We start from the raw sequence: 12,807 nt of genomic DNA, 5'->3' as shown, positions 1-12,807 counted from the left end.
CTGTCCAGCTCTGTGGGCTGTAGCCTAGTGACTCCCCCATTGTAGGCCTCAGTCTCCTCATCTGTAAAACAGGCCAAAGAACTGGGATCTCATGGCACGGCCATGACAATCAAGCTAGACAAGATTCTGAAGGGCCTTCCTCTTCTTCAGGGTAGCCCTGTAATCCCGAGTGGGAACTAGGAAAACTCCCAATCAGGAATTCCTCCCTCCCTGGACCATAGGGTGGGGGGCAGGGAGTGGGACAGACAGAAACGTGGCCACGTGGCCCTCGAGCGCAGCGCCTGGTTTCCCCCACGGGAGCCTGCCGCCCTCCCTGGAACTAGAAACCCCAGGGAAAGGCTCTTCAGTGGGGAGAGGGGCATGTCTAAGAGCAGTAGCTGAGGAGACGTGACAGGACATCACAGCCTCTTCCCGGTAAACCCTGTCCAGCTGCTCCGCTGGCGCCGTGCTGAGCGCATGGCCGTGGCCTCAGGAGGCGGGAGCTGTGACGTGGGAAAGGATGGCAAAGTCCCCAGATCCTGACGCCACTGAGTTCTTGCTGAGAGACCTCAGCTAGGCCCCGAGTGCCTGTCAGAGCCTCGCCTTCCCCACCAGAAAGTGGGGGCTTTGCTGCCCATTTAAGTAAAAGGCTGAACACCAGGGAGCGGGACAGAACGGAGCACGCCTGCCAAGCCTGCCTTCTCCCCTCCTTCTCACACCCATGGCTCCTTAACCTGAACTTCTTTCCTCGTCACTAAAAGGGGGGGCAATGATCCGACTGGAGCAGGATGGTGGGGGGAGGAGTCGCCCCCTGCCCCACCCCAAGAGCCCACTGCACAGCTTCTAGAAGCAGTCCTGGAGCCCGCACACTAGGTCACATCTTTTATTGAAATGTATGCCATGCAATCTGTTCAAGAGTTTGAAAAATAACAGAGGGAGCAGGTGTGGAGACCGGCCTCGGCCCAGACACCACCTGGAACAGGTCCTGAGTAGGAAAGGCACATGACTTACCACCTGGCTTGACTGGGCAAGAAAAAGAAAGCCCCCAAGCAAGACATGGCAGGAGAGCGCAGGGCCCGTGGGGCAATCTGCTTGCAGGGGGGCCGGGTGGCATCCCCACGTGTCCCCCTGCCCCTGCAGGTGGAAGCGGCCTACGTGACCTGCCTGCCGAGGAAGGGCTCCTGGAGCACCCAGGTTGGGTGCGGACGAGGTGGGAGCGCCACGGAGTAGCACCGGGGGTGGGGGTGGGAGTGGGAGGTGGTATAGGCCGGTGGAGAAGGGCTGGGAGCCCTAGGATCTGTGTCTGCTGCAGACCAGGGTCCCAGCCTTGGAGAGCAGGCTCTGCTGAACACTAGGGCCAGGCAGGCCGGGGCGGTAGGGGCGGTGGGACTTAAGGCAGCCAGAGGTGAGGAGGCTCCAGGTGGCTCTTGCAGGAACTGGGGACAAGCTGTTCCTGGACCCAGGGCTGAGCCATGTCCCCCAAGACCCTGCATGTCTCCTGGTTCAAGTACTGTTTTGTGTGCATGCTGGCCAGGTGTAGTATGTCACATGTGGTTAAGAACACAGGTGCCGGCTGGGACCCACGGAGGACTGAGACAGGGCTGCTCTCTTGAAGCCAGCTGGCTGTCTGCTCTGGTTGGCCCTGCTTGCCCTAGGGGCCTCCCTGGGGTCCCGTGTGCTACTGCTGTGGGATACCCTCCTGTGGCCTGACCGGGAGTGCCCTGGGGCCAAGTGCCCTCCTGGAGCTGGTTTGTGTCACCCTATAGGCCATGGAAGGAAAAAGCACCGGTTTTCTCAGCTACTGGGCAGTTTTCATGACTGAGTCTATGTTTGGCCTTGGGAAGGCTTGTGTGGCTGGGGAGTGGGAGGGGAAGGGGCCCCATAAGCTCCCTGACCCAGGAGTCAGGGGAAGAAGGCCCAGGGCCACTCTTGGACCTACAACCCACTCTTTCCTTGAGCTGTGCCAGAGATGGGACACCCTCAGCCTTTTGGAGGGGACTCAGCAACTGAGTTCCAGAGTTCTTCCTGGCTGCCAGCTACCGGCACAGCAGAGGCCCAGGGGCATTTGTGGCTCCTCACTGTAGCCCTGTGCAAACAGAACTGAGGAGCATGGTGGGCAAGGCGGGGCATGACTTCAGCCCTTGGAGATGGGAATTCTTAGAGGCCAGAGTGGGTCTGGGAGTGAGCACACAGAAGGCTGTGAGGGTGCTGAGGATACTGCCTCTCCAGGGCTCAGGGACCCCTCGCAGACAGGCTGCAGGTACAGCCTGATCCAGCTGTTCCTGCTACTGGGCGGGAAGGGCTCTGTGCAAATGTCTGCCGGGGGCCGCCGAGCTGCAGCGGTCACGGGGAGCTTGGTGCTGAGATTGGGAGCGAAGAGGTGAACGCAATCAGAAAGGGAGGGGTCACTGTGGCAACCAGTTCCCCCCAGCACACACACTTTCCCAAGCCTGCCCCCAGCCAGAGGCCTGGAGGGGACACGGTACCCCTGGGGATGTGCTGTGAACCAATGTCTCAGCCCCTAAGGGACTCTGACTCCAGGGTCGCCCTCCAGCCCCACAGAGAGGCAGGCTTGGATTGGAAGGAGGGCATGGGAGGTCAGGACCCTGAGCCCTCCCCAGGTCACAAAGGAGGGGTGCTGGTGTGCACCTCCCAGGCCACGGCCAGGAGAGCTGTCTGGGAGGGACCCTGGGATCCCAGCCAGGCAACAGGACATGTCGGGCCAGAAGCTAGTCATGAGAGAGAAAGGTGCTCCGATGTCCGATGTCCAAAAAGGAAATCCCACCACATCACTGTTTCTTTCCCTTGGAGGTGAGGACGGTTTTGTTAGGACAGTGTGCCTCCCTCCCACCTGAGCTCCAAAGGGACCTCTGTGAGAAAGCCCACCCGCGGGGGACCAAGAGGCCGGTACAAGAGGGGGGTCCCGGGGCTTGGTGCTCCAGTCATGCCTGGGGCTGGCTCCAGGCAGCCGGGGCAAACAGGGATGGCGGCCACAGGGCATGGGGACCTTGGACTACCTGCACAGCTGACAGACAAGGGGGCAAGGAATTAAGGGAACAGGTACCAAGGAGAGAACACCCAGTGCTCCCTCCACCAGCCCCTCCACTGATGCAGAGACCTACACAGGGTCCCGTGCATGTGCATGTGTGCATGCACATGTGCTCGTGTGTGCACGGTTGGGCCGCGGGGGTACGCAATCCACGCATTCCAGGCTTTGCCCCTGAAGGAGGGCTGCCCCGCACCTGGGCCCACCCCCCAGTGCCAGGGTGCAGAAGCTGGGGGAAGGGAAGGGGCTGGTGGCATCCTCTGGGAAGTTGGCACGCGAGGTTTCTTATTGCTCCTGTCCACTCAGGCAATCCCCTCCTTGCTGCACAAAGGACACAGCCCTAGGTGGTGGCAGAGGGGGCCCCAAATCAGCCCCCCTGCCGATCACAGAGCAGGGAACAGCAGGTGAGACCCAGACCAGCCACAGGGACAGCCCTGGCCACCCTCTGGTCCTGGCTGCTGGCCCCCGCTGGCCTGCCCATGAAAGGTGGGGATGGCCTCGTGAGAAGACAGCCAGTGTGTGCAGAGAGTATTCCTCCGGGATCTCAGCTGCCCGGCTTCCCCTTCACCGCGGTAGCTGGACCACTGCCCGTCGTCGGCTGGCAGCTTCTGGGGGCCACCAAGAAGCGTCCTTACAAAAATAACTCTGAGTCCATCCCCGGTGGGGAGCAGGTTTCCTGAGAGCACACAGAGGGCCGGGGTGAAGGCCGCGAGGAGAGGTCCGGCTTGGAGGGTCCTGCCCCGCGGGGCCGGGGCTATGGCTGGAGGCGCTCCAGGTACTGCGGCAGGGGGTTCTCCTTGACGTACTTCTGGATGTACCAGCACGTGAGATGCGCCTTCAGGTCCTCCTCCACTACAAAGTCCAGAGCAGCCTGGGAGCCGGGGCAGAGAGAGCAGCGGTCAGTGCCTGCAGCCTGCAGCCGGGCCCCGCACAATTTCCCTGGTGCTCCCCTCCAAGGGCGGGAGCTGGCGCCTGCGGGCCGAGGGACACGCTGCTGCTACCCTCCTTTTGCAGTGGGGGAAACCAAGGCACAAAGCTGGGATACATTGCCCGTGGCCACACGGCACCGAAGTGGACCAGGGGCCCGGGGAGGGTAGTCTGCTCACAGGCAGCCCAGTGAGCCCAGCAGCAGTGTGGGCTCTGTGCGTCTTGAAAGGCATCAAGCAGGCACTAAACCAAAGAAGCCCCAGCCCTGCGCCACATCTGGTCTGCCCTGCACCCCACCCACGAGGCCTGGCAGCCAGCACTCCTGTCCCGTCCGATCTCAGGGCCTCTGTGCTCACAAGGCCTACACTTCTGTTGCCCTCACTCTCCTGTAGCCACTCCTTCGATGCCTTGTCCTAGAACCTTACCCTCTGGCTGGGTCAGGGGTGCCCCAGGGCTCCCTGCACCTAGCAGAGGTCACACTTGGGTATGACAAGGTTCGCACAGCCGCTCAGGGGCGGAGGGCCGTGATGAGGATACCACCATGTGGCCTTCATCATACCTGTGGCTGTTCTCATCATAGACAGCGAGGGCAAGCTCGGGGTACCCCCTGCCCTGGTGTCTTGCAGGATGTCCTACACACAGTTGGCGTTTAGTAAGTGCTTGCTGAAACAAAGTGGAGGACGGCCTGGGTGGGGTTGGCTGGTCTAATGAGAGGGGAGCGGCATTTACTGAGCACCTACTGGGGACCCTGTGCTTACATGCTGGCCAGTGTGAACCTCCAGCTCCACACGCCCGAGCAGGCCTTGTTGCGTCTCACCATCCACACCCCATCTCAGGGCTCACAACCTGAGACCCTCAAAAGACAAGATTCCAGGCTATTCTCCCATTTCACAGAAGAAGAAACAGAAGGCCCCAGGAGGCAGCAGAGGCCACACGGTAAATACCTTTGTGCCCTGGCAAGCAGGACTCAGGGGAGACATGGATAGGGGTGTCTGGTAGATCCCACAGCTGGCCAAGGCTCCCCAGAGTCAGAGAGAAGTGCACCCAGCTTCACGGCCCGCCTCCCCTCTCCCCAGGTCAGTAACTCTGAGTTTCCTGAGTTACAATCCCCAGAGAGCAGCAGAGAGGCTGGGCCCTGTTTCAAGGAAGAGGACAGCTATGTCTGCCATACCCTGGCGGCCTGGGGGCGCAGCTACAGGAGGGCAGAGGGGAGAGGGGAGAGGAGGGATGAGGCCCGAGGTGGGGGTGGACGTGGGTAGAGCAGGCAGAGGGAAGAACAGGGGCCTGGAGCAGCCCTCAGTGCCATGCACGGAAGGCCATTCTCTGTCACCTTCCCCGCATTAAGCCCACACCCGCTCTCCAGCCAGCCTGGGGTTTGGGGATGGAGGGCTCAGGGGCGAGAACCGGGACGCAAGCCACTGTACTTGGACATTCCTTTATGAGGTCATTCTATTGGGGTTTAATGAGCACCTATTACTCATGTGCCAAGCCCTGGCCAGTGAGCTCCTGACATTCAGGAGGTGTCTGCAGCCCTGGAGGCTTAGCCCTACGGAACCCAAGGCCTGGGCCCACAATGGCTGCCCCCTGCTGCGGAGGAGCAGGGGCGGGGAGGGCAGAGTGTGCCACCAGCAGCTGCCCATTCGCAGCTGTAACATGTGGACAAGCTGGCACCGTCGTCAGCATTCCAGCCATGACACAGACCCGGGTCAGCCCCCAGGGCCATGGTTTCGCTGCATGTGGGGGCAGCCCCCTCCCCCCAGCCTACCTTAGCCAGGTGCTTGGCGATGCCACGCCCGCGGTAGGCGTCAGGGACCTCAGTGTGCTGCAGGTCCACGATCCGCTTGCCCACATACTCGTAGAGCAGGACGGCCCGGTCATGACATCCTGCGGAGGGACCATGGTAAACAGGTGAGGCCCAGCACATGCTCGGGGCTTAAGGCAGGCAAATAGAGGGACCGGTGTTTGGGGCCAGGCTGCCAGTGTTGGACCTAGAATGACCTCTCTGTGCCTCAGTTTCCTCATCCATAAAGTGGGGGATATAATAACGCAACCCCCATTGTGTTTAGAACACTGAGGTCATCTCTGCACAATGTTAAGATTAGTGCCTAGAGCACGTTGGCCTTTGCTGTTGTAATTACCATCAGCACACATCCTCCTCCCACCCGCTGTCCTATCTGTCCATCTGGCCCTTCACCCCTGTATCCAACCATTCCTTTCAACAGCTGTTTACGGAGCCTCAGGCACTGTTTCAGATACTGGGACTCAGAGGCAAACAAGCCAGACCAAGAGCCTTGCCCTCATGGAACTGACTAGAAGGGGAGATAGAGAACAAACAAGAAAAGCAAGTTAATGCGCAGTGTGGCCCGGGGTGGGGCAGGGGTTGAGGGAGTGCTGGCTAGAAACAGGAAGGAGCAGAGGGAGTTAGCCACGGGATGTCTGGGGGAACCCTGTTTTGTCAGGGGGAATAGCCAGTGCAAAGGCCCTGAGGCAGGAGTGGGTCAGATGTGTTTGAGGGACAGGGAAGAGGCTGGGGTGGCTGGAGCAGTATGGGCAAAGGGGAAGGCAGGGGAGAGGAGGGCAAGGAGGTGACAGGAGCTGGTGCTGTAGAGATGGGAAGTCATTGTGAGCAGGGAGCCAGAAGAGGGCCCTGGGCAGGGGAGGGACAGAAGGTGACTCAGGATTTCAAGGGATCCCTCTGGCCCCCCTGAGGGCAGACCCAGGGCAGGCACAGGAAGACCAATGAGACAGCTGATACACTAGCCCAGGTGAGTGATGACGGGAACCCAGTCACAGGCAGAGGCACTGGGGTTCAGGCAGGCATCAGACTCAGATGGTGCTGTGACGGTGTAGCCGGCAGGATCTGCCGGGGACACCTGGACATGGCAAGTGAGAAAGAGCTCAGGACAACTCCCTGGTTTATGACTGCAGGCCACTATAAGTGTATGAAGGAAAAAGTAAAGTGGGTTGGGGTGACACAGGGCCATTTAGCCAGAGGCAGTCCAGGGAGATCCCTCCATGAAAACCTTGGGAGTTGGGGGGTGCCTGAGAAAGGGGCAGGCTGAGGACAGGGTTAGTAGAAAGGCCCTGAGGTTAGAAAACACAATTCATTGGCTCTAAAAGAAAACATGGCAATGCCAAGTGTCTTTTTAAATGCAAATAGTCTTTCACATGTTTCGACTTTAAAGCTTCCTAGAGTTTGCTCCTGAGTGCTGCCTGAGCTCCCAGCCTATGTCGAGCGTGGAAGGCTGACAGGCCAAGAGAGATCAATGACCAGACCAGGGCCTTACAGCAAATCGGACAGGTCAACAGGCTCCCATCCCATGCGGGAGGCTTTCTGTCTCTCCCCAAAGCTCCAGGAGCAGGCTACAATTCATCTTCCCATTTCCAGATGGGAAACTGAGCTCCAGAGATCCAAGGGTGACCATGAGTCCCAGGTGAAGCCGGTACCCAGGCCTCCTGACCCTCAGCCTGGTTCTCTTTCTGCCCCACCTCAACAAGCCTCCTCTCCCCTGCCTCCAGGCCTTTGCCTCCACGCTTCTTCTGCCTGGAATGCCCTTTCCCCTTCTTGGCCCCAGTCCCGCCTCCTCCCCAGTGTCTCCTCCTGAGGTCCCCACTATGGCTCTGCATTGGCCTCTGCTGCTACTACCTGCCCAGCTGTGTCGCATGGGACTTGGATCCCGCATCTGTACCAGGGCACGAATTCAGCTCACCCAGCACAGGAGAGCAGAGATCAGGAGGCTATTTTCAGCCTGAGCTGGTCACCAGTCCCGGAAGGAGCTGCTGCCTGACTGGCGTGGCCATTTAAGGACCCCCAAATCCAGCGAGGGCCTAATGGATGGCAGGCAAGGTTCAGAGTGCTGTGCCTGCAGTCCGTGAAGAAAACGGCCTCCCCTTTCTTAATGGAGAAAGCCGGACAAACAATACCCTCCTAATAACAGAACTTTGAAGGTGTTAAGCTGGAATAGAGCAGAGAAGGCAAATCCTATCTTAAATGGAGTCTACAGGGAGGCCTCTTTTGAGCAAAGACCTGGAGGAGGTGAATGAGCCGATCTAAAAGGAGATGTGGGGGATGACCTGTCCAGGTGCCAAGGACAGCATGTACGAAGGCCCTGAGGTAGAATGTTTGAGGATCAGTGAATGGGTGGGGCTGAACCCAAATGAGGGCGGGACAGCAGGAGGAATCCACGCTGGGATCCTGGCTTTCCCGGGCTGGCCTTCGGGGAGATGACAGGCAGCTCACACCTGTGGGGCCCTGCCACGCTGTCCTGTGCTCAGCTCTCCGAACACGCTATTTCCACACCACAATCTTACAGAGTGGGTAAGATTCTTACAGCCCTGTTTACAGATGGGGAAACTGAGGCCCTAAGAGGCAGTTGTACAGCCTGGCAGCATGTGTGGCTAAGCTCACTTAGAGTTTTCTGGCTGAAAGAAATACAAAAAGGCATCCGGGGTCACTGGGATAGACGTGGGCTACGTGTGAGGGGAAAAGCTCTCTAGTGAACCCTGCCGGTGGCCAGGTCACAGCACTCTACATGGGGAGGAACCAGACCCTTAGTGGACTATCTTGATGCACCGGACCTATGGCCCCACACCAGTTTCAGCCTTAGAAGGGTAGTAAAGGTCACCTTGCCCCAGTCACCGACACCTGACATGACCCAGTCCACCCCCAACCCAAGTGCAAGGGGCCCGAGCCAGCACGGCTGGGAGGCACCGAGGGCAACGCCTGGGGGTTTACCCAGGCAAGTCCATCCCCACTTGGAGAGAGGTCCCTCACCACACCATGCATCCTCTCCCACCCTCCCTGCTCAGGAACACTGCTCTAGGCGGGCATCATGTGGCACTGTGTGGTGGCGACATGGAGTCATGTAGGGGCCTCGTATCCTGGACTGGGATCTGAAAGCCACGAGATTGGTGCTTTCCTTTCAGTCCTGCTGCCTTTGGGGATGCCGGAGAAGGTCAGAAGTATCTACTAACTCTCTGGGGCCTCAGTTTTCCCATCTGCAACATGGGAGCAGGGAAGATGCGGAAAGCACCAGGACCCTAAGACCCCCAGATGACCCTCCTCCCTGCAGCATGTGGGAGAGTCAGCCCTGGCTGGGAAGGGAGAGGAAAGGCCAAGGAAGGGCTCTCCCAGGGATGGGGGCTTAATTCTGGCTTAGATGCCTCCTGGCTGTGTGCCCTGCTGTCCCCACCTATGACATTGTAAGGCACAAGCTAGTGTTTTAGAATGTGGGTGTAGGCAACAGGCCTGGGCTCCAGCATCTCACACTCCACGTCAGTAAAAGCCATCCACACTTCCTTCTCCATCTATCCAGAACCGGGACATTTCTCCCCAGCCCTGCTCACGACGTCTGGACTAGTGCAATAGTTACCTCCCTGCTCTGTCTTGCCCCCACACAGTCTGCTCCCCTGGGAGCAGTCAGAAGGACCCTGGGACATCCCCGTCCAGCCTCTCTGCTCAGGACGTTCCCAGGCACCCACCTCACTGGGAGTCAAAGCCAAGTCCTCACTACGGCTTTTGTGGCCCCTGTACCAGCGGCCCCCCGTGACCTCTTAACCTTATCTGCTGCGATCTTCCTATCCCTGCTTCTCCATTACTCCACTCTCTGTTGCTCTGGATACACACCGGGCAATGGAAGGCCTTTGGTCCCACTGCTTCTTCCTCGTGGCATGTGCTTCCCGCTGGAGCTCTCCCCTCCTTGCCTCTTTTAGGTCTTTACTTAACTGACACCTTCCCAGAGTGACCCTCCCCGACACCTAATTCTAAATAGCAGCACTTTCCCGGCATGCCTTTCTGCTGCCCTGCTTTATTCTCACCAGGCCCTGGCTTTCTAGGACACTTTACACTTTATTTAGTGTCTGTCAGCCCTCTGGACTGTCAATCCGAGTATTCAGCACCAAGGGCAATGCTTGGCATGTAGTAGGTGCTTAGTAAGGACAGGTGGCATAAACCCCAGTTCTTCCACCTCCAAGGTACAAGACCCTGAGCAACTGGGTCACTTTCCTGTGTCTCGGTACCCTCATCTGTAGAACAGGAAGAGCAGTTTCCCCTCACCCCACCCCACCCACATGCCCACAGCTCGCCTGGAACAGAAGGACTTCAACGTAGTTGCTCCAACCCTGCCCTCGCCCACAACCAGAACTTGCTGGAAGCTTATCAGCACAGTCCTTGCCAGGGGGATGCCCCGGGGCCCACCCTGGGAGTCTTGGGGCTGCTCTGGCTCTTAGCCGAAGCTTACCTCTCTCCATAGGTACAATGAGCCTGTCTTTAGGGCCTGCCCTGCGGTTTGGGAGACACTATGACACACTGTTCCCCTCTCCAGCTGAGGCAGGATGGGGCCCAGACACCGATGAGCTCCCCCAACTCCCCAAATACACATCCAGACCCCACCTTCAGGCTGCAGAGAAGTTGGTGGCCTCCCACTCCTCCCTGGCTTTGGGCGGGGAATCCCCAGTCCATTTTGTAGGTAGCCATTTGGGGAAGGGAAGGAGACAAGTTTAGAAACATGGCGAGACAAGTCCAGCCTTGGCCACAGTCAATTCTAGAGGGGGGCTGTCCTTTGGCTATACTGATTCGTAAAAAAAAAAGAAAAAAAAAAAAGGAAACCCCAAACGTTCCCATTATCTTCTGTCTCTGTGAATGTATGGAGGAGTCTCTTGAGCCGCGAAGGGAAACAGAGGCCTCTCTGGAGCCTCAGAAAGTAAGATGGGAAAAACCACAAGGACCCTCCACACAAGAATGGCCAGTCCTGAGTGTCAAGGTCAGTAGGGCCACGGTGAGCACCACGGCGGTGGAAGGACTTGCGCTCACATGGAAGAACGCTGTGTAGGATCTGTTGGGCCCAGGTTTGAGCTCTGGCACTTTGTGATACAGGGCAAATCACTCCTTCCCTCTGGTTCAAAACTCAGTTTGCTCATCTGTAATGGGGGGTGAAAATGCCCTCATCACAGGGATGTTTTAACAGGGACGTCATGGGGCCTGAGAAACATCCGTGCCCCAACCTCAGCCCCTCCTGACTACGTCCAAGGGCAGGCTGGACAAGCCCAGTTCCAGGGGTCAGACCAGGTGGGATCCTGCCCCACCTCTGCCCTAACTCACTGCCTGACCTCCCCCTTTCCCTTTCCCAAGGCTCTGCCTTCCCTTCTCAGAAATAGGCACGATGGCCTCTAAGGGGCCCGTCTGGCTTGGACAATGCCACTGGGGGCCCAGCTGGGAGGGAAGAAAAAGTTATTAATGTGGAGGGGGATGCACAGGGAGTTCTTGATCCTGGACTTTATAATTCTGTTTTTTTTATCCTCCGGACTTCTTGGGGGAGGGGGCATGCGTTAGTAAGTGCTGGAAACTTTCTTTACAGGAAATGAAGACTTGACTCTGCTTTCTGGTTTTAAAAACAACCACCGGTCAATGGTGAGTAGCACTTGTTGTGCGCCGCTGGCACTCTTCTAAGCCTTCTCTACTCTCACGACAGCATTTCATCGCTATAACTCGGACAGGTGTGCACTACTCTCCCATTGCCAAGATGGAGAAACTGGGGCACACACAGAGGAGGCAACTTGTCCAACGGGGCTGATGGGGACACCTTCCCCTCCACAGTGCCCACCCACTGAGGCAGACACCCCTCTCTCCTTCTGCCCCAGGTCTGCCCGGAAGATTCCCCCAACCAGCTCGGTGCAAAAAAGCCAATGTTCCCAGAGACGGCAAAAAGCCATTTCGCACCCGGGGAAAGGGAGGAGGTCACCGTTGACCTACTCTCCAGGAGCTCCAAGAACAGCCCTCAGGGGGGTGTCCAACACCGGAAAACTGCCCCGCTTGCGCAGGTGCGGGTCCCCTGTGGCTTGAAGCCAGGAGCTGGAGGCAGAGGACCCGAGCTGGCCCCACTTCTTACTCCACCTTCCCCGGGGGTCCCCTGCCCGCCGGCCCGGGGTGCTCCGCGTGGGCGCGCCTCTCCCGGGCAGCCCGCTCCTCCCAGCCCCACCAGTCGGCCGCGCCCCCTCCTAGTCCGCGAGCGCAGCCCGGGGCCTGCTCCCGGAGCACCCGGCAGAACAGCAGCGGAACCGCGGCCGCCGGAGGCCACCCCGCGGCGCGCTCTCGCGACGCCCCTCCCGGGCTGCGGACCGGGGGCGCGCGCCCCAGCTAGGGGGCGGCCTCGGCGGGCCCCGCTCGCTCGCAGACAAAAGGCGGGGGCGGGCCGGACGCCGCGTTACCGTTGAGCCGGACGGTGAACTGGCGGCGCCGGCGGTCGTGCTCCACGCGGATGGGGCAGCCCTGCTCCAGCGCGCCCAGAGGCACGGCGGCCGCCGAGTGCGCCATCTGCGCGCCGGGCAGCGCCGGGCAGCGGCCGCTGAGACCCGCGGCCCGCGCCGGCTCGGCGGGGGCAGGGCGCGCGGAGAGGTGCGCGGGCCCGCGGCGGCGGCGGCGGCGGTGGCGGCGGCGGCGGCGGCGGGAACGGGGGCGCTGGGCGGCCGGCAGCTGACGGCCCGGAGACCGCAGGCGGCGGCGCAGAAACTGACACTCGGCGGCGGCCTCGGCGGCGGCAGCAACAAAAAAAAGGAGGGGGGCCAGGAAATCAGCTGTGAGGTCACGTGCGGCGCGCAGCCAGTGGGCGCGCGACCTTTTTGTTTTGATACATTCCTTTCGACTCTTAAAGGGGCCGTGCGCCTCCCTGGCCGCGTTCCACTCGTCGCTCCAAACAAAACAACGCGAGCCGCTTCCGCGCCTGGGACAGTTTTCCCTCTTGTGTTTGACTCACAGGCAACTTTGGGCCCCCCCACCCTCCGACACGGAGCCCTTCTCAAAAAGATGTAACGACCTATAGGGAATTCTAATCTTTCCCTCAAAGCCCCTATTTATTAAG

General features: G+C 59.5%; 1 protein-coding gene across 1 annotated transcript; it reads right to left on the bottom strand.

Annotated features, from left to right (window-relative positions):
* Positions 1–848: 848 nt before the first annotated feature.
* NATD1 (N-acetyltransferase domain containing 1) lies at positions 849–12,492 on the bottom strand. Its single transcript, XM_045083625.1, has 3 exons — positions 12,158–12,492; positions 5,718–5,836; positions 849–3,896 (listed from the first exon to the last, which is right to left on the bottom strand). The coding sequence occupies exons 1-3, from the start codon at positions 12,261–12,263 to the stop codon at positions 3,780–3,782; spliced, it is 342 nt and encodes a 113-aa protein (XP_044939560.1). The 5' UTR covers positions 12,264–12,492; the 3' UTR covers positions 849–3,779.
* Between the last annotated feature and the right edge of the window lie 315 nt (positions 12,493–12,807).

This window comes from Mustela putorius, unplaced genomic scaffold (assembly GCF_011764305.1).
Source record: "Mustela putorius furo isolate JIRA1106 unplaced genomic scaffold, ASM1176430v1.1 tig00000731_pilon_pilon_pilon, whole genome shotgun sequence".
In the NCBI taxonomy this organism is placed as follows: domain Eukaryota; kingdom Metazoa; phylum Chordata; class Mammalia; order Carnivora; family Mustelidae; genus Mustela; species Mustela putorius.
The sequence above is the reverse complement of the archived record's forward strand: the minus strand, read 5'-3'. Positions and strand labels throughout refer to the sequence as shown.

Excerpts from the sequence above, each read along its gene's own strand:
- NATD1 (XM_045083625.1), bottom strand. The coding sequence starts at position 12,263 with ATGGCGCACTCGGCGGCCGCCGTGCCTCTGGGCGCGCTGGAGCAGGGC. Across the intron at positions 5,837-12,157 it reads GTTCACCGTCCGGCTCAACG|GATGTCATGACCGGGCCGTC; the intron begins GTAACGCGGCGT and ends GTCCCTCCGCAG. Across the intron at positions 3,897-5,717 it reads TCGCCAAGCACCTGGCTAAG|GCTGCTCTGGACTTTGTAGT; the intron begins GTAGGCTGGGGG and ends CCCGGCTCCCAG.